The 22,284-nt window shown below is 41.9% G+C and overlaps 2 protein-coding genes across 2 annotated transcripts in view; one reads left to right on the forward strand and one right to left on the reverse strand.

The window, feature by feature from the left end:
* Positions 1–784: 784 nt before the first annotated feature.
* On the reverse strand, positions 785–10,412 carry dis3l2 (DIS3 like 3'-5' exoribonuclease 2). Its single transcript, XM_076097678.1, has 21 exons — positions 10,257–10,412; positions 8,791–9,581; positions 8,555–8,685; positions 8,349–8,402; positions 8,155–8,256; positions 7,831–8,014; positions 7,548–7,612; positions 7,015–7,244; positions 6,763–6,936; positions 6,527–6,606; positions 6,297–6,409; positions 6,072–6,179; positions 5,691–5,924; positions 5,431–5,510; positions 5,053–5,236; positions 4,848–4,934; positions 4,337–4,484; positions 3,868–3,998; positions 3,384–3,488; positions 2,768–2,872; positions 785–2,471 (listed from the first exon to the last, which is right to left on the reverse strand). The coding sequence occupies exons 2-21, from the start codon at positions 9,554–9,556 to the stop codon at positions 2,364–2,366; spliced, it is 3,189 nt and encodes a 1,062-aa protein (XP_075953793.1). The 5' UTR covers positions 9,557–9,581; positions 10,257–10,412; the 3' UTR covers positions 785–2,363.
* Positions 10,413–16,095: 5,683 nt separating this feature from the next.
* gpr158b (G protein-coupled receptor 158b) overlaps positions 16,096–22,284 on the forward strand; it is a 50,359-nt gene continuing 44,170 nt past the window's right edge. Inside the window, exon 1 of the mRNA XM_076098408.1 lies at positions 16,096–16,952. Within this exon, the coding sequence (XP_075954523.1) occupies positions 16,096–16,952 (857 nt within the window). The remainder of the gene's footprint in view (positions 16,953–22,284) is intronic.

Consider the following 22,284-nt stretch of genomic DNA (forward strand, 5'->3'; position numbering starts at 1 on the left):
GTGCCCGTTCATAACCAGTTGTTCACTCTATCCTGCTGGAAAAGCTCTTCATCAGTTCGCTAAATGCTCCATTCGTTCACTCGCTAGTGGTCATTAACTTGGTTTGCTGCTTGATTTTCCTGCACAGTGTACAGTGGGTTTATCAGAGTTTTTGTTGAAAACAAACAGTAACAAAAACTACGCTACGAGAGCCGTGATGGGGAATCAAAGCAGTCGAGTTGCCGGCCGACCAAAACCATGACTAAAAAGATGCTGTTAGAGTTCAGGATTAAATCAGTTCTCTGTGTTTCTCACTACAAATGGCTCTTTTATATATAAAAAGTCATTGGATCCATTGTTAAGAAAAAGTGTTTATTATAGCAGCTTGAAGCAGACCTGAAATTTCAGGACGTGGCACACTGAACAGTCTTCTGGTCATGATGGTCATCATCTTTTCTGTAAAAATATAGGGGAGAAAAAATATTGACAAAGCTTTTCTTTCAACAAGTATTTCGTGGGGTGTTGATGTATACAATACCTGTATCTTAAAAAGGCGCGGTCATTAACTGCGACACGACTCTCTTCCTCATTATCTTCTATATGACGGTGCAGTGGGTTTATGGTGGATTAATTACAAATACTCCCTGGTAATAAATAACACAGAGACTATCTGTGTTTATTCATAATATAAACTAAACAGAAGAGGGCAGTGCCACATTGTTTTTTCTGTTTTTCCCTCTTCAGTGACTCTAGCATCAAAACGTATTCATCTTTACACTGGTATTCAAAAAAAACACGGTTTGAGTCATTCACATATGTTTTTATTTTCATAGTGACAAGGACAACTATGTATTGCGCCTCATGGTGGTTTAGCAGAGTACAACTGAATTTTCAATACAGACAAGAACCAAAGTTACATGTCATGATATAACTTTTCAAAAAGACAGAAAGTGTACTTTTGACTGCATTCTCAGGTTTTCAAACTTAAGAATGAATTATTATTTTTTTCCAACCCTAAATCACAGAAACACATCCTACTAAGTCAGTCCAGTTGTTTTGCACAAACATTTAACTTGCTGGTTTAAAATACATTTAAAGTTCACATCACAGACTGACAGTCTATGTGAGCAAAAATAACTTAAAAACATTAGCAAAAAAAATGTGACAAGCTCGTTTGTTCAAAAATAAAACAAAATTGTGCAGCAGCAGCAGCTGATTTATGACACTACATGGCACCGAGGACTAAAGAGAGGCACACTGACTCAGTCAAAACTAAATGGGAGGCCCACAAACACTTAAACATGTGCAGCTTCACACACAAAAATAAGTGTTTTTCTGCTTGATTACATTAAGGCTGAAATTCACAGTCGATATTAATAAGGTCCATAAAGTATTTCTGCTGCACAAATCAAGTCAGACTGACTCAGAGCATAAAAAAACCCACAAACACATGAGCTCATCAACATCCACTTTCAGCAGCAATTCAAGTCATTCCTATGTTTTCTATTAAAAACAATAACCGTTGAGAAATGATTAAGCTTTGGCTCCTCTTTCAAACCAAGTACAGAAAACATGCCTTAGTTTAGACAAGAACTGAACAATATGTTAAGAATTGAAATCAAATGAAAGGTCCTACGAGCTGTTCTTCATGACTGTGACCTGAAGAAGCCCTCCGGCCCCTTCATTCACACACAAGAAAAACCTTCCTGTATAAAACACTATAAATACATACGACAATGTAAAAATCCTGGATGGCATGTGGTAACTGTTATTTTGTCTCTATGCAGATGTTAAGATACCTGTTCTGTTCATCTGATGCAGTCAAAGCTTTTACCGTTTTACTGTTGCGCCACGAGAAGGTATTCTACAGCCAGCATAGCAAGTCAAGACAGCCAAATAAGTCAACTTTAGTAGTGTGTTGTACTCTGTTGCTTTGTAAACACAAATATATTGATGTTAAACTGAAAATCAGCTTTCACGCATTAGACTGTGTACAACAGTTATAACAACATCAATACCGTCCTCATAAAAGGTCAATAAATCAACAGCAAAATACAACTAATGCTGACTCGGTTCTTTTCCTGTCAGACCTGGGTCACAAATCAATTTGAAATACAACCACTGAATTACATAAAACAGTGTGCCCATCAAGGCTTAACTTAGAACATCAGAGTTTACATGTTTTAAAACACTATAAATCATAAAGGTCACTGAAACTCAGTGGGAACCTCAATTGAAATGTGACTCTGAGCTGATCAGTGATGCGCCCTGCTTACCAAAGCAATACTGCTTCTAAGCTACTACTATTCTTTTTTACCCAATCAATAAAAGAAAATGTGCAATTCAAAATTTCCATTCAAGCATTCGAGTGCTCTTCAGCACGTCTAAGTGTTTGACTCGTTCTCCTCGGGCCTCTTGAGCACTGCGCTGTATTTCATGGGTGCACCGTCAGCTTTGAGCTGCACCTCCACCAACGTGAAGATTGAAATGACCTGCAAGTGGAAAGAAGAAATGATGAATTTACATTCTGTCACCTTGCTTGGTCCAAGACACTTTCTAACTGTCTTAACCCCAGCTAGCTGGTCTGGTCCGTCTCTTCGAGGAACAAGGTAGTAATCTGGTCTTCTCCTGGTTTTTTAATCTTTATGCCGTCAATTGTTTTGGTAGCTTCTCTGTGTGAAACCTGAGATTAATTTCTCCCTTTCTGTTTATATTGAATAACATTTCTATTTCCTATTGACAGGCTATATAGCACGACACAAGCGTTTTCCGTGTCTGCCGTTCTCACCTGCTCTACTGGAGCTTTCTCGTGGTCCTCTGCTGTCCAGATAAGAGTCAGCTCAGATTTCTTCCCCACCTTATGATGGCGGAACGAGTCCAGGCCCGTAACAGACTGAAGGTGGAAACAAACGGCAATACACGGTTCTCAAGATATGTGAAGGACACACACACACTCCTTGCTTATATAGTGAGATGACATAGCTGAATTGAAAACCATCTGAAGAGTCAAAATAATCTCTAAAAATGTAAGTTATGTCAACAACAATTAAAAACTAAAGAGGTCTTAAAGTGGCAATCCTTAAGACGTTAGTCTTTGCTGATTTAGAATTTATATTTGAGTGAAATGAACGGGATTGTGGGAGTTTAACAAGAAGTTAGTAAGTATTCTTGTTGGTGCATTAGCTCCACGTTTCATAATTGTGTGCAGTTTTAAAAAGGCAACATCTAAAAACACGAAACAATATAACAATACTACAAATGTATATAAAGCTGAAACTGAAAAGTCTGCCCGTGCCTTTTCAGTCATATTGTACTAGATTGTATATGTTGTTCAAACTTATTGTTTTGTGTGTTATGACTAAACTACTAATATAGCTCTCTTGAAGTTGTGTATTGGAGCTCACCTTGCAGTAGACGCGTTTCTGCACTCCGTACTGGAGAACCAGCACATCAAAGGACTGATCCAGCACCCCCATCACCATGGCCTCAGAGTCCAGAGGGCCACAGTCCTGTGGCGCACAGACCAAAAAAGTAGATTGATGGAATGCTTTTACACCTGATATTAATAAACTGGTTCAATCCTTGGCTTTGTCATCCAGTTGAAAGGCTGAACCCTTTTTATTTTGAGGAGAAAAACAAATAAGCTCCAACTCAACTCACTTCATTCAGCATCAAAGCCATAGTCCCCGAAAATATAACCACTGAATAATATGAAGTGTACAACTAAATGTATGTATTTAATATGCATCTAATGTCATAGAAAAGATCTATAACATCTGAAAAGGTGAGTCATTCAATTTATGTAAAACCACATTTCCTAAACAATTAATTTATGTTTATATTTATAAACACTTAGCTTAATGATAGAGAGAAAAGTACTTGTCCCACCTTTACAAACACTCCAAAGAAGAGCTCAGAGCTGAGCTCCTGGACTCTCTTGGACACAGTCTTCCTGTCGTTACAGCGCGAGGACTGCTTTTGGACTTCTTCTGTCGACAGCCCCAAACTAGGCCCACAATCTGCATGTAAACATTCAATGGACAGACATGCACATAATGAGTACTAGAATTAAAACAAATTACACATTTTAAACTGTCGTACACGCACAGTAGGGCCAGACAGAAGCAGGAAGGGCAGAGACAACAGCAGAGGCACGAGCACAAACAATGCATCAACTCAACGTGAGCTCTGAGGCTGCTTTGTTCTCTTCTGCATTTCAAATTCTACGTCATCAACCAGACATGTCCTGCAGTACAACCGCACCACTGTATGAAGCAAACAGGACCTTCTGTTATCCATTTAAATGTGTGCGTTTGTTTTTGTGTCTAAAAGAGACTTTAGTGGAGAAGGTACGCACTCAGTGAGGAAGCCAGCAGCCGGTGGACTACGAGGTCAGCGTAGCGTCTGATGGGCGATGTGAAGTGAGTGTAGAGAGGAACGTTGAGGGCGTAGTGCTTAAACAACTGCTCATCCTTAAGTTCACCTGTACAGAAGTACAACGCCATCTGTGAAATAACAATAACACACATTAAACACAGAAATATCACTGAAAAGGTTTCATGTTCACATAGTACATATTCAGTTTGAATCTGACAAAACTAAATGTTTCTGTATTATGTTAAGTAGGGATGGGGTAAGAAAAATCAAATCGTTTATGCAACTTTAACCTTTAAAGAATGATAGAATAGTGCCCAACAATTATCAAATATTATGTTTGTTTGAAATGCCCATCCTTGCATGTTTTTCATTAATGGTAACAACTATTCATGACAGTGGGTGTCTCATTTTCCGCATTAAACGGTTTACAAAAGCAAATGTATTCCACACAAGCGTGATAAATAAGACGGTAGGTGTCACTCGGCTCTAACCTGCATGGGTCTGGAGCACATGTGGGTGAGGACTTCTTTTCTGGCAGTGGTGTACTCATCATCCCCAAGAGTAGTGTTGAGACTCTTCTGCATGTTGGAAATGCAGAATAAAAGGTTTCAATCATTAATACAGACAAAATATAACTTCTATTTTTTTCTGAGGTATTAGAAACTGGGCTACATTTGCTGTATTGCGAGTACTGACATGCAAGGCTCCTGCAGAGGAGAGATCTATGTCGATTCCCAACTGGTCACAATGCTCCTGCAGCTCATCCACCATTTTGGTCTTGGGTGGAGGGTGGCGTCTGAGCAGGGCCAGCTGGGGGAATCTGGAGTGGATGTGGTGGGCTGTAGCAATGTTAGCCAGTAACATGAACTCCTCCACCAACCTACAGAACACAGGTTTGAACGATACAGCGGTTAAATGACCAGAGCGGCAGAAAAAAAAGAAACACTAACAAACGAGGACTGATATGCAAGCACTCCAGAATGATTGAGAGGTGAAGTGTATATAGATGTCACGTCAAATAGTTTCATTTGAAGACAAAAACACAGATGTATCGGAGGAGGGTTTGTTACTCACTTGTTACTGTCTCTGTACTGGTAAACGTAGCAGCCTTGAGGCATCATGGTCTCTTTGTCCAGGGTGAAGGACAGTTTCAACTGAAACAAAAAACACAAGACATGTATGTGAAAATAATGTCAATAATGTCTACCAACAAACTGTTCAATTATCTTTGATGAACTCTTATTTTGAGATAAAAAGGGAACATGAGTGGAGTGCTGAAGCCATGATCACCAGCTACATTATGAAAGGAAACCATAGAGGGAGAGAGGGCTGACCTGGTCCAGCCTGAGGGCTCCCCCTGAGAAGCGTTGAGCCCGGAGGTTCTTTGCGATGGAGTGCAGGTTGAGCACAGCCCGATGGATCTCATCAATGGGGTGCTCGGGGTCCGCAGGTGGCAGTTCCTCGGCAGCGAACATCTTGTCAGGGGCCTCGATCATGGACTGAGCATGGTCGTAACTCAGCTTCACGCAGGAGCGGATAACTGAGCGGCCGAACCACTCTCTCAGGATCTGTGGGGGGAGTTAGGCGAAGTGGAACCAGTGAGGAAAACAGCAAATGCCATCCCAACTTCAGCTTCAATCAATCAACCTGTGAACTTAACCTTTCATTGTTTGAGAGCAGTTCAAACAGGTCCATTAAGTTTTAAATGGTCATACCTTCCCCTCCGGTGTGATTGTCCAAATGACAGAGAAAGTGAGTCTGTCGGTGAGAGGATTGAGACTGCACAGCTCCTCACACAGCAACCTGGGCAGCATGGGGATCACCTGGACAAAACATGACAGGTATGTTTATTATCATTCATCACTGCTTTATTTGACTGGGGTAAGATCAAGTAGTAGTTTTAAATAGAACACTGATGAAGATGATCAAGGAATATTCACCTTCTGAACCATGTACACACTAGTTGCTCTTTGGCTGGCGATGGCATCCAGAGCGTTGTCCTCCCCCACAAAATAACTCACATCAGCAATGTGAACTCCCAGCTCAAAGTTACCTGTGTTTAAAAAGGACAGTCTATGACACAGCCTCACATCCCACAGGAAAAAACAGCATCTAGATCTATAATCACAATTCATCATCATTACGGAACTCCTCAGTTAGGACAGTTTACCATCAGGGAGTTGTTTACAGGACAGAGCATCGTCCAGGTCTCTGGCGGTAGCCGGGTCGATGGTGAAGATACACTCCTTCCTACACATGATAAAACAGTGGTTTTTGAATCATATAAATCCTAAATTAAAACTAGATATGCGTTTGCTGTCATCGGATGGCAAATCTTGAAATTCTCAGTAGCCCAGTTATTAGCTAAATAAATACAGCAGTCATGTATTGGCTTCAGAGCGCTACCTCAGGTCTCTCCTCTTTGCCATCTCCTCAGCAGGGATGGTCCAGGGCAGGTTCTTGGGCAGACAGTTCAACACCTCATCGGAGAACTCGGAGAAATCCACTTCGTACTCTATCAGGATGCCCTCCGTCTCTGGCTCGATTTCTCCAGCCTGACCCAGAGTCTTAGCAAGTTGACTGGAGAAAAACACGAGGAGAGAGTCAGCTTGGTCGTTGAAATGGTTCCCCGCATCAAGCTTTGAATGCAACACTCACCCTTCTGCAAAGTTGCTGTCAGCTGCCCAGTTGGTGATCCGACATATGAACAAGGTTTTGGCGTAGTCGCCCGGGCGGGAACTGAAGTCTTCGGGACAGTCGGCAAGGAGAACGTTAATCCGTGGCACACGGTGGTCCACAGGCGAGAACATGGCAAAAGGCTTGTCTGGCAGGAATTTCAGGAAGCCCGTCACAGCTCTCGAGTGTTTCTTTTCAACAATGTAAACCACCTGGAAGACAAATAGGTGTTTTTTAAAATATTTTAATTGTCTTTGGATATCGTTAATGTTAGTTTATTTTTATAGTTAGCTTGTATTGTAAAGTAGCCAAATGAGTTAAGTTGTTGTGGCAACTTGGTGAAGGGTGAGGCAATCAAAATCACATAGAACCTTCTCGTCATGCCCCTACCGTTGCTTCATGAGCCGAGCACAAACCCTGCTTCTTGTGGTCATTTTTATCTGGAAAATTCTTGGGGTGAAAAACAGGAAGGGTTGAGTAAGAAATACATCAGAGCTGATAGGCGAGACGCTCACTTTAGCAGTCTTTTGGAGTATTTCCCCATTGGGCCGTGGGGTTGAGGGGTCTTCCAGATGTTCCCCTATTTCCATCATATGAAAGGAAAGATTTAGATTACCTGAACTACTGCCTTTATTTGCATTTGCTTCTGTGCATTGATACTCTCATCAGACCAATAAATAAACATTCAAACACACAGTTCACTGACCATTACCAAATACCAACTGAACTATTATAATTTGATACCCATGTTAATTGTGATTGGCAACAGCTGTTATAATCACAACTCCATCCCAGTACCTGTGTCAGTGAGGGAGGTATTCTGCACTTTGCGGGTGAGTTCATCCTGGTCGCTACACTGGTCTTCCGAAACACCATCAGGCCTGGGCGTGCGCTCCGTCTTCTTCTGCGCTGGCCGCACCGTGTTTTCTTTCTGGGTGTCTGATTCACTGGCGCCCTCACACTCTGTGTCTGACCTCACAACCTAAAACAGACAAACAGTCATCATCCTCTGCCACGCTGCTGTCCGGTGGAGCTAAAATGGAGCCTGTTATAATAATCAAACGTTAAAAAACTGATGTCTTACAAATGTTGTGCATAGATAAATAAGTGAGTGAAGTCTACCTTCCACAGCTCCCGAGGGAGGATTCGCACCACCACTACGTCGCCATTCAGTGCTCTGTTGCGAGCTACAATCCCATCCAGAAATATATCTCGTGCGTCATCCTGCAACAATAAAGAGTTTTAATAGAACCCATTAAACAAGTTGTTGAGGCAGCAAAACATTAATTGCGAAATGAATTTGGGGTTGAACTTACAGGAGATGGGATGAAAGCTTCATGGTATTTCTTTGGGTTGATTCTCAACTGTCCCTGCAGAGGAAGCATGAAGAATTTAGAAATTAATCAACCAGTATATTGTGATATTAACTGCTTTAATAGTTTGACCACCTTGAGTAAAACTATCCATACTCAATAGATTTGAATACAGTCTCAGGTCAGGAACAGTAACTCTGGGTTTCTACCTGAAGGAGTTCTCCTCTTTTAAGGCCATGGGAAACCTCCTCACATGTCATGTAGGACTCAAAAACTTGTTTCTTTGATCCTCTGGGTCCTCTGTTCTTACTCTTGTCAGCAGGAGAATTGGCACTTGAAGCTGAAACATATTTAACTAATTGATTTCATCCCTCATAAACCATCAAATGTATACAACTACATTACCATAAATACCATTATCTCAAAAACATAATATGCAATTTACCTCTAGGCTGCTGCAGTTTTTTCTCTTTGCCATAAGGGGACTTGGGCCTTGAATTCTGAGCATCAACCCCAGACTGTAATGTCCCTTCTCCGCTTTTGTCCTCTTCTGGCTGCCTTGAATTTTTTTTCTTCTTTGACTTCTTCATCTTCTCTTGCTCCTGTCCACTTGTACCGGCTGTATTTGGGGACTCAGGACGTCCAACAAAGGCGTCAGTCTCTTTTGAGGTAACATCTTTGTGAGAGTCCTTGGTTTTCTTTTGCTGCTTCTGGTGTTTCTTTGGTTCATTGGGTTTTAAAGAGCCAAGTTCCTCACCAGACTCGACGTCTCCATCTTGGCTGGTGGCTGTGTCTCTTCTCTGTCCCCATCGCTGTCTGTCAGACACACCCTGCTTCCTTTCAAAGTCCTGCTGAGCACTGCGGGTGCTTAGCTTCTCCATGTACAAGGACAGTGAACTCTCCTCTCCTCTACTTTTCATGGAAGAGGGGGAGAAGTCACTTGAATCAGAGAAATCATTGGGCACCTGATCCCTTTGTCGCTGTGGTATGTTCTGCCTGTCACTCTGGGCTTTGAACAGGGTGCTTGGCCCATTTCCTTCCCTTTGAAATGCTGTGTCCTTTGCATATTGCTCTAGATACAGAGTGAACTTGCTGCTGCTGTGCTGGTTGAGGAGCCTGGCGTAGGCATCTTTCTGAGGAGGATTGCTTGACCGATTCTGACTGCGCTTTGGCTCTCGATTCAGGTTCTTCGCCTGCCGAGGGGAATCCATATGGCAATCCTTAAAGAGGCTGTCACTGAAAAGGCAAATGGCATAAATTATGAGTGCTGCCCTTCGATCACACAGTAGACACAGTATGATACCTTTCATTCAGGGAGCTTAACTTAGGAAACAAATGATTACAATTCAGAGCACTCAAAAAGCATGTTTAGAATAGGAGATAGTTATCTTAAATGAATTTGAAGAAAATCAAAGCTCTTGCTATAATGCTACATCAGTAGCTTATGTGTTGCTGCGTAACGCAGTCCTCTCATTTTACATTAAGCATAAATTAGTTGTGCATTATTTATAATAACTAACGTAAACGTGACTGACATTTAATCAACTTAATCGTACATAAAGTTAACGTACATTTGGATGATGACAATACGAGACAACAAACTCTGTATCATCCCATTGTCTTTTGTCCTACGTAGCGGCTAACAGTTCACTAACGTGAGCTAACAGTTATTAGCGGCTAACAGTTCACTAACGTGAGCTAACAGTTATTAGCGGCTAACAGTTCACTAACGTTAGCTAACAGTTATTAGCTGTGCATGACTAGCACCAGCTATGCTAACTGTAACGGCAGGTTTTTGGTTCAACGTTATCTAACTGACTACTTGTATGTCAGTCAGACCGCAACCCGTACCACGACTAACGGCTTGAAAATGGATGAAAATATTGTCAAACTTAAAATCTTAAACATTACCTTATTCACTGTGTGTAAGTTCTGTAACGTTAGCTGTCGTGCGGAGCAGAATGCTAACTGATACGTTCACTTCCTCCGTCGTCATTAACGGTTACAGTCGTGCTACCTTTGAGTGCTATTGGAAATATCAGAATTTGCCGAACGCACAGACACGCCGTCAAGATTTCTCTGCAAGAAAAATTGTGGGAATATAACTACACTAATATTCTGCAGTATACATTTGGTGTGTCCTCTTATCAAATATTAGTCAGCGACAATTATGTTGCTACGTAGATTGTGACATTTGAATATCAAACCCGGAATTAATTAGGCTACTTAATTAACCAAGCGGTATTCTTTTGAAAATGTGCCCAATGACACTGAATTAATGAGTGACTCTGTGGGCTCATATATTTGTTGTGTCAAACATAACTCCAAAATGAGACCACTGGAAACATAAGAAGGACACAAGCAACCTCTAGAGGGCAGCAAAGACTAAATATTTAATTTATTTGACTATACTGTGACACATTGCTGTGTGCCAGTTGTGCAAACAACTTATCCTGTCAGACTAAAACGATAGGAAGAAAGTAAACTCAACAATCAGTCAGGCAGAGATGTTTGTGTGCTGTCTGGGTGTTTGAAAGCATGTGTTATTCTACAGGATGAATATAGTTCTTAGTTATCCCCTATTTTAGCTGGAGATTCACTCCTGTCTCCTGACAAGCTGATTTCACACCTGTCTGTTCACGCTTGCATAGTACAAGACAATTTATGAAGCCTACTTCAAGAACACACACACACACACACACACACACACACTCACACATTCCACAGTATAATTCCCGGGGATAATGTGGAGGTGATTTGTGGCGAGGTGCATGTGTGCAGTCAGATGGGGCTTTCAGACACCTGAGGGTGTAATGTAGATGAGGTTGTCGTGTCTCACCTTGATAAAGGCCCAGAATGTCTTGCAAATCTTATGCACAGACGCTGATGCACGCCTTCAGTAGTGGTTGTGATTACGTTAGTGGGAGTAAGAGCTTTGCATGATTGAGGAGAATATCATATTTTATCTTACCTGCTGCTCATAACTGTCATATGTCTTTGACGTTCATAACAGCATGAGTTTGCAAAGGCTGAATTCACTCAGCTCCCCTACACACGGTGTCCTGTGACCCCACTTCCTCACTGACAACATCACAATGCACATATTTTCCGACACTTCCACAAAACCCCATCAGACTGTCTGTGGAAACATCTGGTTTCTAATTATAATAACCCACCTGTTCGTCAAACAGAGCTGACGTGATAAGGCTGTAATTGGATTAATTATATGATTTAATTAAGTCTCAGCTGCTGTTGCATTATAATAAATGGACTCAATATGTGCCTTTCTGGTTTAACAATAATTACAGCTGGGTGTTATCAGTATAATTGCTGTTGGAAACAGTATTGAACTAATACTAAACTAAACTAATATGGCCAAGGGGGGTCATATACTGCACTGGTACTGAGGCCAGGTGAGTACTGAGGGACCCTTATGACTTATAGACAGGAGAAGGGACATTATCACTAATAGCAACACTGGACATTTGTCTTTGACAAATTTGAGAGAGACCAATTACAGCTCTATTAATCTGCTTGTATTTGGTTTGGAGGAAGCTGGAGAAAACCCACCAATCAATATGTCTTCCATATGTTCCCAGACATTATGTCTGATGTGTTTTTGTCTCTGCAGGTGACAGAGTGTCTCAGTGATTACACTGTTGCTGCAGAGTAAGCAGGACCAGCGATGGGTCCTTTCTGTTAATGAGTTTTCCTTACAACAGTTACAAAACTTCAACATGGTGACACAAATGCACTAAGTTGTCCATTTTCAGGTGAATGTGTTTGTGTATGTTGTCTGGCTTGTGATAGACTGGCAAACTATCCAGCATTTACACACAGGCTCTTAGTGTGCTGGAATAGGTATTTTTGTATTTTACTTACCAATAACAAGGGGGACACGTGTCTATAGATAAAGAACACAACATTTTGCTAACATTTGATAAGATACTGTAACAATACACTATCAGACCATTTATTTTGGAACATTGTGCTGATATTTGCAGATGAAATTAATTTTATTTTCACCAGCGTTAGTTGATTGAACTGTCTTTCCTTTGGCAGACTGTACAGGGAAATTAGCATAGTTACACTTTTCAGCAGCCTTTTTAATCTTCATTAGACAACTGCAGGTAACCTGGCAGCCAGAGCATTAGCATTTAACAAAATCATTACTTTGAAACTTATACTATTTTCCTACTTTTAATCTTGATGGCCTGTTTCTGTTTTATACCGCCACAAAACTGGCCAATTTGACTCAGAATTCTGCTGAACGTTAAAGATAAAATGGAGCTTTTAAAAGTCACATCTTCTTATTTTTTATCATCTCCCCTTCATTCTTCTTCATCACTCTTGGTTACCCTCCTGATACCCTCTGAGATGCATGGTCAAAGAAGGAGACTTCAAACTGAGGCTAAACCAAGTCAGTAATCATAGGTTCCAACAGTCTTGCTACAGAAGCTGCCCAGCAACCGAAGATTAAACATTTTTCCCACTTTCATGTTGTTGACAGCTTACATGATGGAGAGCTATGGTTGAAAATAAACCTTTTACATCAGAAGATGCTGTTATGACAGTAAACTGCTGCAGTGAAAGGAGCAAAAACACCATAATTCATACGTATTCAAATTGCATGGGAGTGTGAAGAAAGATGACTCTATAGAATTTGAAAAAACTTTTCAGCCTCTGAAAATGACTGGCTCCGTCATGGCATCCCGGATCAAGCTGCACCTGATGGACAGTGTATCCCTGACATCAAACTTTTAATGGTAAAATGTCGACCATATTGCCCAAATAATTGTTTTGTTGCTACTGTTAGCATTCCTCCTGATGCAAGTGAAAAAAAGCACGACAGGAATGCACTTCTGTTGTTGTTGTTTTTTTGTTTTTATAGCAAATGGGCTTCAACTGCATTTAGTTGTGCAGCCCTGTGTTGGATAATGACAATTGAATTCAGGGCATACAGCACACATCCATACACTTGTAAAGGAATGTTGATGCCCTTTTCATTACAACACAAACTTCAAAGCAAGAAACTGTAAACTTATCTATTGAGCCCTGGTCACCTTCCGACTGACAGCAACTCTTGTTTCATTCCAAATACGTCTCCCTGCATGGGTGAGGCATCGCAGCAAACTACAGCATGCACTTAAAAAAAAAAAAAAAAAAAAAAAAAAAAAGCTTTAGAGGAAGTACTCTTTCGCTCATGAGCCTTTTATTTTTTTCTTCACTTGCTCTTTTCTGAAGAAAATCTAAAGGAACCTCTGGGAGAACAGAGAGCGTGGGTGAAAGAACGGCTGGTACAGCAGCCTCTCATCCACTGTTGCAGTTGTACGCACTCAAGTTGTAAAGCATGCAGATGAAGCAGCAAATGCCTATCAAATATTCATCGGGCCAGGGGAGGCAGTGCAGCTTGTAAAAGAAGATGAAATAGAGGGGGCAGGAGCAATCGTTTCCTACAGTCTCTCGTCTCCTTCCCTCTGATGCTCTCTCACTGCTCGGTACCGTCTCCTTTCCTCCACCTAATTCACCATCTCCACCACTGCACAGTGGTTTTGATGGGGCCCTGAGGCTGCTTAGTCATTTAAACCAATGTACAAAATGAATGAAAGAGTTCTTAGTGATTTCTGAGACTTACAAGTACTTCCATGTCAGTATTATCTGTTCTAACACCAGTTATCCATCTACCTTTATGAATATCTGTCCTTATGATGTCCAAATATCAGTCTGATTTGGAGCAGATTGATCAGTGTGCGAGTGTGTCTGTGTGTGAGAGGTGTATACTGTAGATCTTGTGCTGCAGGGCCAGACAGGCTACCTTCCCCGTCTCTTGCTGCAGCGGGCAGCACGGGGACAACTCTGCGGTCGTCACCTTCCACTGCCATGACAACGTCCTGTGAGTCACCCCGGGCCGGTCATACGCTGCAACGCACATTTAAAATCCGGGGCCGAGTCCCGATGAGCCCCAGAGAACGTCAGAGCAGACCGAGACGGACACGTGAACACACAAAACTCTTGCACTACAAGAAAAACAATGCTTTCATGTTTGTTTGTTTTTTTGATCAACAACAGATGAACACATGGAGTAGGCTACATAAAGTGGGATTTCCAACCTCAGTGTGAATGAGAAAGAGAGGCAGGTGGCACACAAATGATCATCTCTCTGACTTCCCTTGTTCACATTTTCACATATTCTTTTATTTACGATTAACCAATAATATCACCAGGCCTTGGCATGTAGTTGATGGGTAAGGGATTGGACATTCCTATGTCTATGTATATATAACGATATAATGATTTCTGGCTGCTGAACATTGCTGCATTTACAATATCGCCCACTGCTGTCTTCACTTCTCCATCTGATCACCAGTCATGAAGGACAAGATGACAAAATGTATCCTCTGCACTGCTGACTGAATGAGTGTCTCAGCAAAAGGATCCAGTATTCTTCTCAACAGCAGATTCAGCAACTGTGTTTCAGTTTAGGTCTCCAATATGCAAACTATGGCAGTTGTGAGAGACCTACACATAGCTATATTCTGCTATATTCTACTTCTAATTTGTTTTAGTTCAGAGCATGTGTTGCTAGTACATTTCAAATGGATATGGTAAGTGTGTGTGTAAAGATACATTACAAATTAGCCTCAAGGGGCTTTACAATCTTTACAGCTCAGAACATCCTCTATTCGTAGACCCACAATTTGGACAAGGAAAACTCTCTCAAAGACCCCTTTAACTGGGGATGTATAGCAAAATGACAGTATGAACAATCAGGATTAAAAAAGGTATTAAAAGGCATCATTTTGGTGTGAAACATGAAGTTAAGTAAAACGAGTGTATGGTTTTAGGAAGCAGATGGTAATGTTTATCTCTAGAAATGTGAGGGGAAACTGTAACGCCTGTAATGTGTAATGTTTTGCCGTCCACACACTTTGGGCCTTAAACAGTACACATAACAAGTATATTGTATATTCAGTATAACATAAACACATTGTATGGTTGGCTTTTGTTGGTCTCTCTCTCATGCACACTATTAATTTGTATTCTCTTTTAAATCATCCAAAGGAGCAGCCTGTCAGATCCAGTTGACAGGCTGCTCCTCCGTCCTCGTCACTGACAGCCTCTGATCCCCACCGCCACCCTCGCTTCTCATCCTACGGCTGCTAATTTCAGCACCGGACAGCTCCGGTCTTTCCCACGCTCCGCCCACCTCCGGCAGACTGGCAGTGAGAAACAACCACACACACCGGTGGGCGACACTTTAAGTGGCCTATTAGGGTTATATTGGGAGGGACGGAACTTCAAGAAGAATTTGCTCCGTGTCTCGTCATCGTACTCCTCTCACATGGATTCATCCGAGAAGGAGTCAAAAGAGACCGCGAGCGCTCGTTCATAACGTCGCTACACATGAATGGATTGCGGGGCCGATGAGAAGGTTGTGTAGTTGTTGTTTTTTAGGAGTTATCAGGCTGGGGGGTGTTTGGATCATATAGTGCTACTGTTAAAAACGGAGAAGAAGAGAGGAAAAGTCTGCGTTATCGCGGATAAAAGATGCCCAGGACGGGAAGTGGAGAGGCTTCATCGTTTTCAGCTTGATTCATGGGTATGAAATTCAGGACATTCTCTGGCGTGTGCTTCCTAAAGTGTTTCTAATACCGCGAAGCAGTAGAATAAATAGAGTAGCTTTGGTTATGCTCGCCACACTTTGCCAAGTGCCCACGGTTTCTTCTCTGTGCCTGTAAAACGGAACGATATGGCTCTCCTGGTCGTGCCGCTGCTTCTGCAAACGGGGCTCGTTTTGGGAGCAAACTACGGTTATGTGGAGTGGTCGGATAATGAGCGGGAAGAAAGGCACCCACCGATCTTCAGCACCCAAAACATGAACAGAGAGCCGCCCCACCACCCGACCTACTACTCGGTACCGGGCACCGAGCGCGCGGTGGTGGCGCACAAAATTGAGGAGGACCTCCCGAGGGTGGTGACCGCGTTCCTGCACACCGGAGACTCCTCGGCGCTGAGGCAGGTCAACTGCTCGCGGAGGTACGAGCTGAGCAGCCTGCGAGGCGGCCTGCACGTCGCCTCCCACTACTCCCTGCACAGCATCCTGGACACCGTAGCGCACGCCACAAACTTCCTGAACATGATCCTGCAGGCCAACAGGTCCCGGGAGCAAACCTCTCGGAGGGACATCCACTGGTACCACGCGCTGGTCCAGAGCATCCTCGAGGGGGACCCCAAAATCCACAGGGCGGTGGTGACTTTCCACGCGGACGCGCCGACGCCGGGCCCCAACGTTTTCCTCCAGGCGACCAGAACCGAGAAGGAGGTGGTGCTGCAGGACTTGTCCGGCTCTGCGCACCGTCAGCTGAGGAGCAGGAGCCCGGAGTCCGACTGGTTCAACGACTTTAGGGACGGTAGGAGACCACACATGCACAGAAGAGTCCCAGAGGTATCCGGCACCAAGAGTGGAAGTTACCTTCTGGACAAAAACCAGATCAAGTGGTCGGCACCGTACCTGGAGTGTGAACATGGGGCGTTTGTGCCCTATTGGCTGCTCACCTTGTCCGCTGGTTTCTATGGACTGAAGAGCAACTCTGCACCAGAGTTCAGGTGAGAGGAGGTGTTTGTGTGTGTGAGAAAGTGAGAGAAACTACATGCAATTTGTGTTTGATACGTTTTGAGACAACATTTATTTTCTTCTAAATGCATAAAAATGTATTCAAGTTCATTTTACACATATTAAGGTTTTCAGTCAACCAGAAGTATCCCACATATTAATGCTCTGTGAAAGTAAATTTAAATATGGATCATGATGATCTGCAGCCTTGATGCCAGAAACAGATGGTGTAAAAGAGGCTTCACAGACACAGGTAGACCTTTCTCATTTAATATGCTCGCCTGTCAAAGCGCAGCTGTGCATCTCCACTGCTGCAGCCTATAGCATCTAATGAACACTGCACGCTTTACAAAGTGCGTTTGTTGGGAAAGTGTTTAAAGCTGGCATCTGTGTGCTTGTGTTAGGTGCATATACAATCACCCAGTGCTCTCATATTTCAAAGAGTGTCTTGAAAAGATCAATTAAGACATTAACGATGAAAGAGCACACACTGCAATATGATGCCACTCTGAATTTCAGGTGCAATAAACCCTTACGGCTGTCTAGAGATGTATCACACACACACAAAGATGTCCAGTGATTTACTCATCATAAATCATTTAGTGCACAAAAACCCCACTTTCTTAATTTTTTGGAGCCACTATTCTACTACACACCAGCAAATGTTGAGTAAAATCCACCCTAACACTAGAGAATACATAGGACAAATGAATGTGGGTGACAAAATACTGAAATGTTGCTTCGTGGTTCACACGCAGCAGTGTGTCGTGCTCGTGATTTGGGCCTTAGGTTGGCAGGCATCCACCCTGCTGAGGTGTCCCTGAGCAAAGTGCTGCATCACTACCTGCCATAGGGACTGTCCCTTTTGGGTTATGGAGCTCGTTATCTGGCCAGGAGCTGCTCTGGACATTTCTGGGAGTTGTACTGCGGTTGCAGTTGTGGTAACTGTGGAGTTACCACAGAATCAGTTTGATCAGAATCGTCACGGTCTTCCATTTTAGCTTAGTGAGACACTTCCCTTGAGTTAAGAGTCTTATACAGTACAGTTTCTAATTGCTATCACAGCTCACATATTTCTGGCTGAGACGCCCCATTTGTCTCCAAAAATGACTTATTGTCTGTCTGAAACCATCAATGTGCAGTAATGAGGATGTTTAACTAGTTGAGAGAAATGGAAGATCTGCTTGTGTCAGTTAAGTGTCTGCTGATGCTAAGTTTCATTAAATTAATTCAGTGAATTAATTCACAATTCATCAATTGACTATTCAAGCTCAGCCAAGAGGGATTTTAAATGAGTGACATTTTACAAGTGACTATGATTTGTGACAGAAAAATAGAAGTCAGACACTTGTGCATCCAAATCCCATGTGTCATTTTTCTTTTTTTGTGAGATGGATCCGTTGACATGCGAGTGCATGCTGTTATAATTTCATCCAAAGCACTTTTAGCCCATGGTTCATGCCTAACTTAAAGCCAACAAGGAGAAAAGCCCTAAAGATGCAATTGATGAAATCATAACAGCCACTGAGCTGAGCTGTCAACAGATCGATCTCGGTGACAGCCGAGTAAATTGTATCTGCTGATAATAACCATTTCAAATAGTTGAAAGCTCCAGAAAAAAATGTATTAAGTGGACATTGAGTTTGTCTTTGACTTGGTCAGCAAAAGGTCTGATGTCAGCAGAGGGAACCACGTTAGGAAGGGAACGTGAAGGCCAGAGTGTGTCTCAGACAAAGATGCACTCCCCAATTGAGTAGAACTATCCACTACAACGACTCAACTGGATGCATGCTGTTTTCCTGCTCACTCTACTTCTTATAAAGTGGGTTGTGGTCTGCAATTTTCTATGACTTCTGCCACTCATCTCAGTCCTGTGGGGACATTTCTAAAAATAGAAAGCCGGTTGGCTCTGAACAGAGCATAAGCTAGTGTAGATGATGGAGTCAGTTCCACTATACTCTACCTCAAAGCAACCTCTTTCTCATCTTTTTTTGTCGTTCTCTCTGTCCTTCAAAGGTCAAATTCAAAACTCAGTCTGTGGCCAGTGCAATTAGTTTTGGGAGCAGCTTTCGCACTACAGAACAGAGCTTATTTGTTTTTGCAAACCAAATCTAAATGTACACGATGCAGATTTGAATCAGAATAATGAAGTAGGGAGCTGGGACTGCCTTGAGACACAGCAGGGCACTCTTTACGTTCAGTAGCACTGTTAGAGGTGATTTTATTTCTGACCAGCTGTCAGACTATAGGTTTGCAGCTGGCTTTAAAGTAGGGATGCACTGATCCGATATTGATATTGGATATCGGGCCCACACTGAGCCAAATAGCTGGATTGGAGATCAGAGACAATGGGCCCAATCGATTAAATTCAATTCTGTGTGTACGCCTGATTACACATGTGCTCGTGCTACGTCATACGCCAGCAGCAAGCTGATAGACTGCATAGCTGAGGGAGATAACAACAAACATGTTGTTTGGAAGTAGTTTACACTTCAAATTCTACCGGCTATACTTGCAATATCTGCAAAGCCAATTCTTCGATGTGTGGCATTAACGCTGCAAAACATAACACAACTAACTAAATCAAGCACCTCCAGAAGCATCACGTCAAGAAATTAATGAATTTTGAAGATTGTTTCTACCAATTTGCTGGTGCAAGACTTATTATTTTAATAATAAATAACATTTCACAAACTTTATATCAATGAAGATATGTACATTTTTACTTTTTGATTTATAAAGTTAGGGAAGCAATGCTTAAGTCAAGCCCTAATGTTGCCCTGCATAAAAGAATGATCCCATTCACTTCCACACATTAAGGCATACAGCTTATTAACCAACACTGAGCCCAGATATTGGTATCTGTACCGGGACTTAAAAAGTCAGATTGGTGCATCCCTACTTAAAGGGGGAACAAGTACCATTTTCTCTAAGTCAGAACAACAATAGATAGAAGAAACAAATTTCACCATATGAAGACACAACCTCTACTGGTCAGACTGCACAGGAACAGCACTAAACAGAGCACATGAAGCTAATGCTGTGGACAGTTTTGGAAGAAAACTGAGTGACTAATGATTTTTTTTTGTAGATTTACAATAAAATTAATACATTTTAACAATCTTAAAGATTATGTAAAACAACGACAGACTAAAAATATAATCGAACTTGGCTGTAAGTTTGATTTATAAAGCTCAATATTTTTTGTCACTCCGGTGTCACCACGTTTGCCTCCCTCTCTTTCTGTCGGATTGTGTACTTGAGGAGAGCCGGTGGCCAAAGCCTCTCTCCATGCTTGTTTGTTCCACTTCCCAGCAGGCAGATGGAAGTAACGGGTGTCAGACCCATCCACCGAACCGGAGAGGAGAGAGAAAGATGAGAGAGTGAACGTGAATGTTCAGCTTGTACGATGGTGGAAGAAATGGGTAGGAGAATGTAAATCAAAGAAGACAAAGAATGCTTTTCATGTGGGTATGTGTGTGTAAGAGAAAGAGGAAAGAGAGAGAAAAAGAAAGCGAGAGAGAGAGAGAGATGATGGGCTTGGCGATGCACATTAGACTAATGAAAACAGCTTAAACTTAGCACCACTGGTTTAAGTCTGAGGTAGTTTTCCTCTATATTGCTGTATTCCAGTAACATCCCTGAGCAATATTTAAACGTATTCACTTCGCAGTATGGATTTGTGATGGCTCACGGCTGCATGGGCCAGCAGTATACGAGTTTTGAACTGTTCCAACGTCCTGCAGACATGTTTGGGTCTCCAAGCAGCGAGGAAACGTGAGAATCTTTCTCACCTTTGGTGGGAAAGCAGCTGCAGTCTGCAGTGTTCCTGAACAGTAGAGAACACACGTCCAATTACCGTCTTTAAAAGTTTACATTGAAACACAAAACAAGGACAAGCTACTTCCAGAACTATTTGCACTGGCCACAGATAAACTGAACTACATCAATATCTCAAAGAATATGTCTGGTGACATATACTATATACCTCTTATTGTTGAAAAATCCAATGAAAACACACAAACCAAACAGTAAATAGATTTTTCTAAAAAGTCTTGCCTGTATATCCAAAGTCTGATAAAGCTTTGGAGCTCCGTCGTTTTCCAAAAAGTAAATAAATGAGCTACGCTGTTTTACTGGGTAACATATTCCTTCATTTCAATGAATACTGAGAACAAACATTACTGTAATACACGCTGAATGTGAATTTATCTGCGGCTGAAAATAGTCCCCAATAACTGCCGTAAACGACAATGCACTGCTGTTTGAGGTAATTGCACTCAGTTGCCAGTTTATAAGTAACACCAAACTAAAATAATGCAGGCTAACGCTAAAGCATTCCTTTCTTCATGAACGCTTTGGGTTATAAGGTTATATAGGTTAAAAAGCAGTATACAACAGTTCAGAGGGCAACAATGTTATTCAATTTGGAGTCGTGTTTCTGAGCAACTGCGGTGAATGTAAGTTCAATATTCACTCTCCTTTTAGCTCTGTTTTGGTCTCCACCATCTCCTGAGTAAAATATCTGACTCTATAGCTGCTCAACTATGCTCACCAGCTTGTCGGTACCTTTGTTTTTTTGCTGATTGAGTTCGGTGGGTTTATCAGAGCCCCTTCACTGAAAACAGCTCGGTGTTTACGGAGAGATTTACGCCAGCTGGTGCAAATATAAGGACAGCTCTAGAGACAGCTCCGATCGTTACACATCTCCCCACATCCATAACCTAACAACATTAACAACATACACATGTTGTTTATTGAGGACGTGATAAAGCATATTTTGTTAAATCAGTACTGTTGTTCAGCATACCGTATTAGAGGAGGTTTAAGAATGAATTTATTCTATTTTTCGTGTGAGCAAAACAATACAACTTTTATATATCTCTCAGTGCATTTTTAATGTCTGCCGTTGGGGAGCATATAGTTGTTGTGCTGTTTATTGAAATTTCAACATTGCTTCTGTTTCCTTTTTTCTTTCTCTTTCTCTCTCTCTGTTTCACCTCCATCACTCTTACTTTATTTCTCACTTTCAATCTATTTCATTCATTCCTCTCTATTACCACCCTCCCTTTCCCTGCTTCGCCCACCATTGACCTTACTTCCCCTGAGCGCCACTCTTTCGTTCTTTATAATTTTGTTCTCTTTTATTCTGGTTTTCTCTGCCTCCATTTCCTCTTCCCTCCTTTTCCCTCACACTAATTTGCCTAACCTCATACTATTGTGTCACCTTTCCCCCTCCCGTTTTTTTCCTTAACTATAACACAATCTAATAATTTTACAATTAAAATGTTTACTCCTTATCATTTCCTTCATCTTCTCTCTTCC

Source organism: Anarhichas minor, unplaced genomic scaffold (genome assembly GCF_050575085.1).
Source record: "Anarhichas minor isolate MPS153535 unplaced genomic scaffold, ASM5057508v1 ptg000024l, whole genome shotgun sequence".
NCBI classification, from domain to species: Eukaryota; Metazoa; Chordata; class Actinopteri; order Perciformes; family Anarhichadidae; genus Anarhichas; species Anarhichas minor.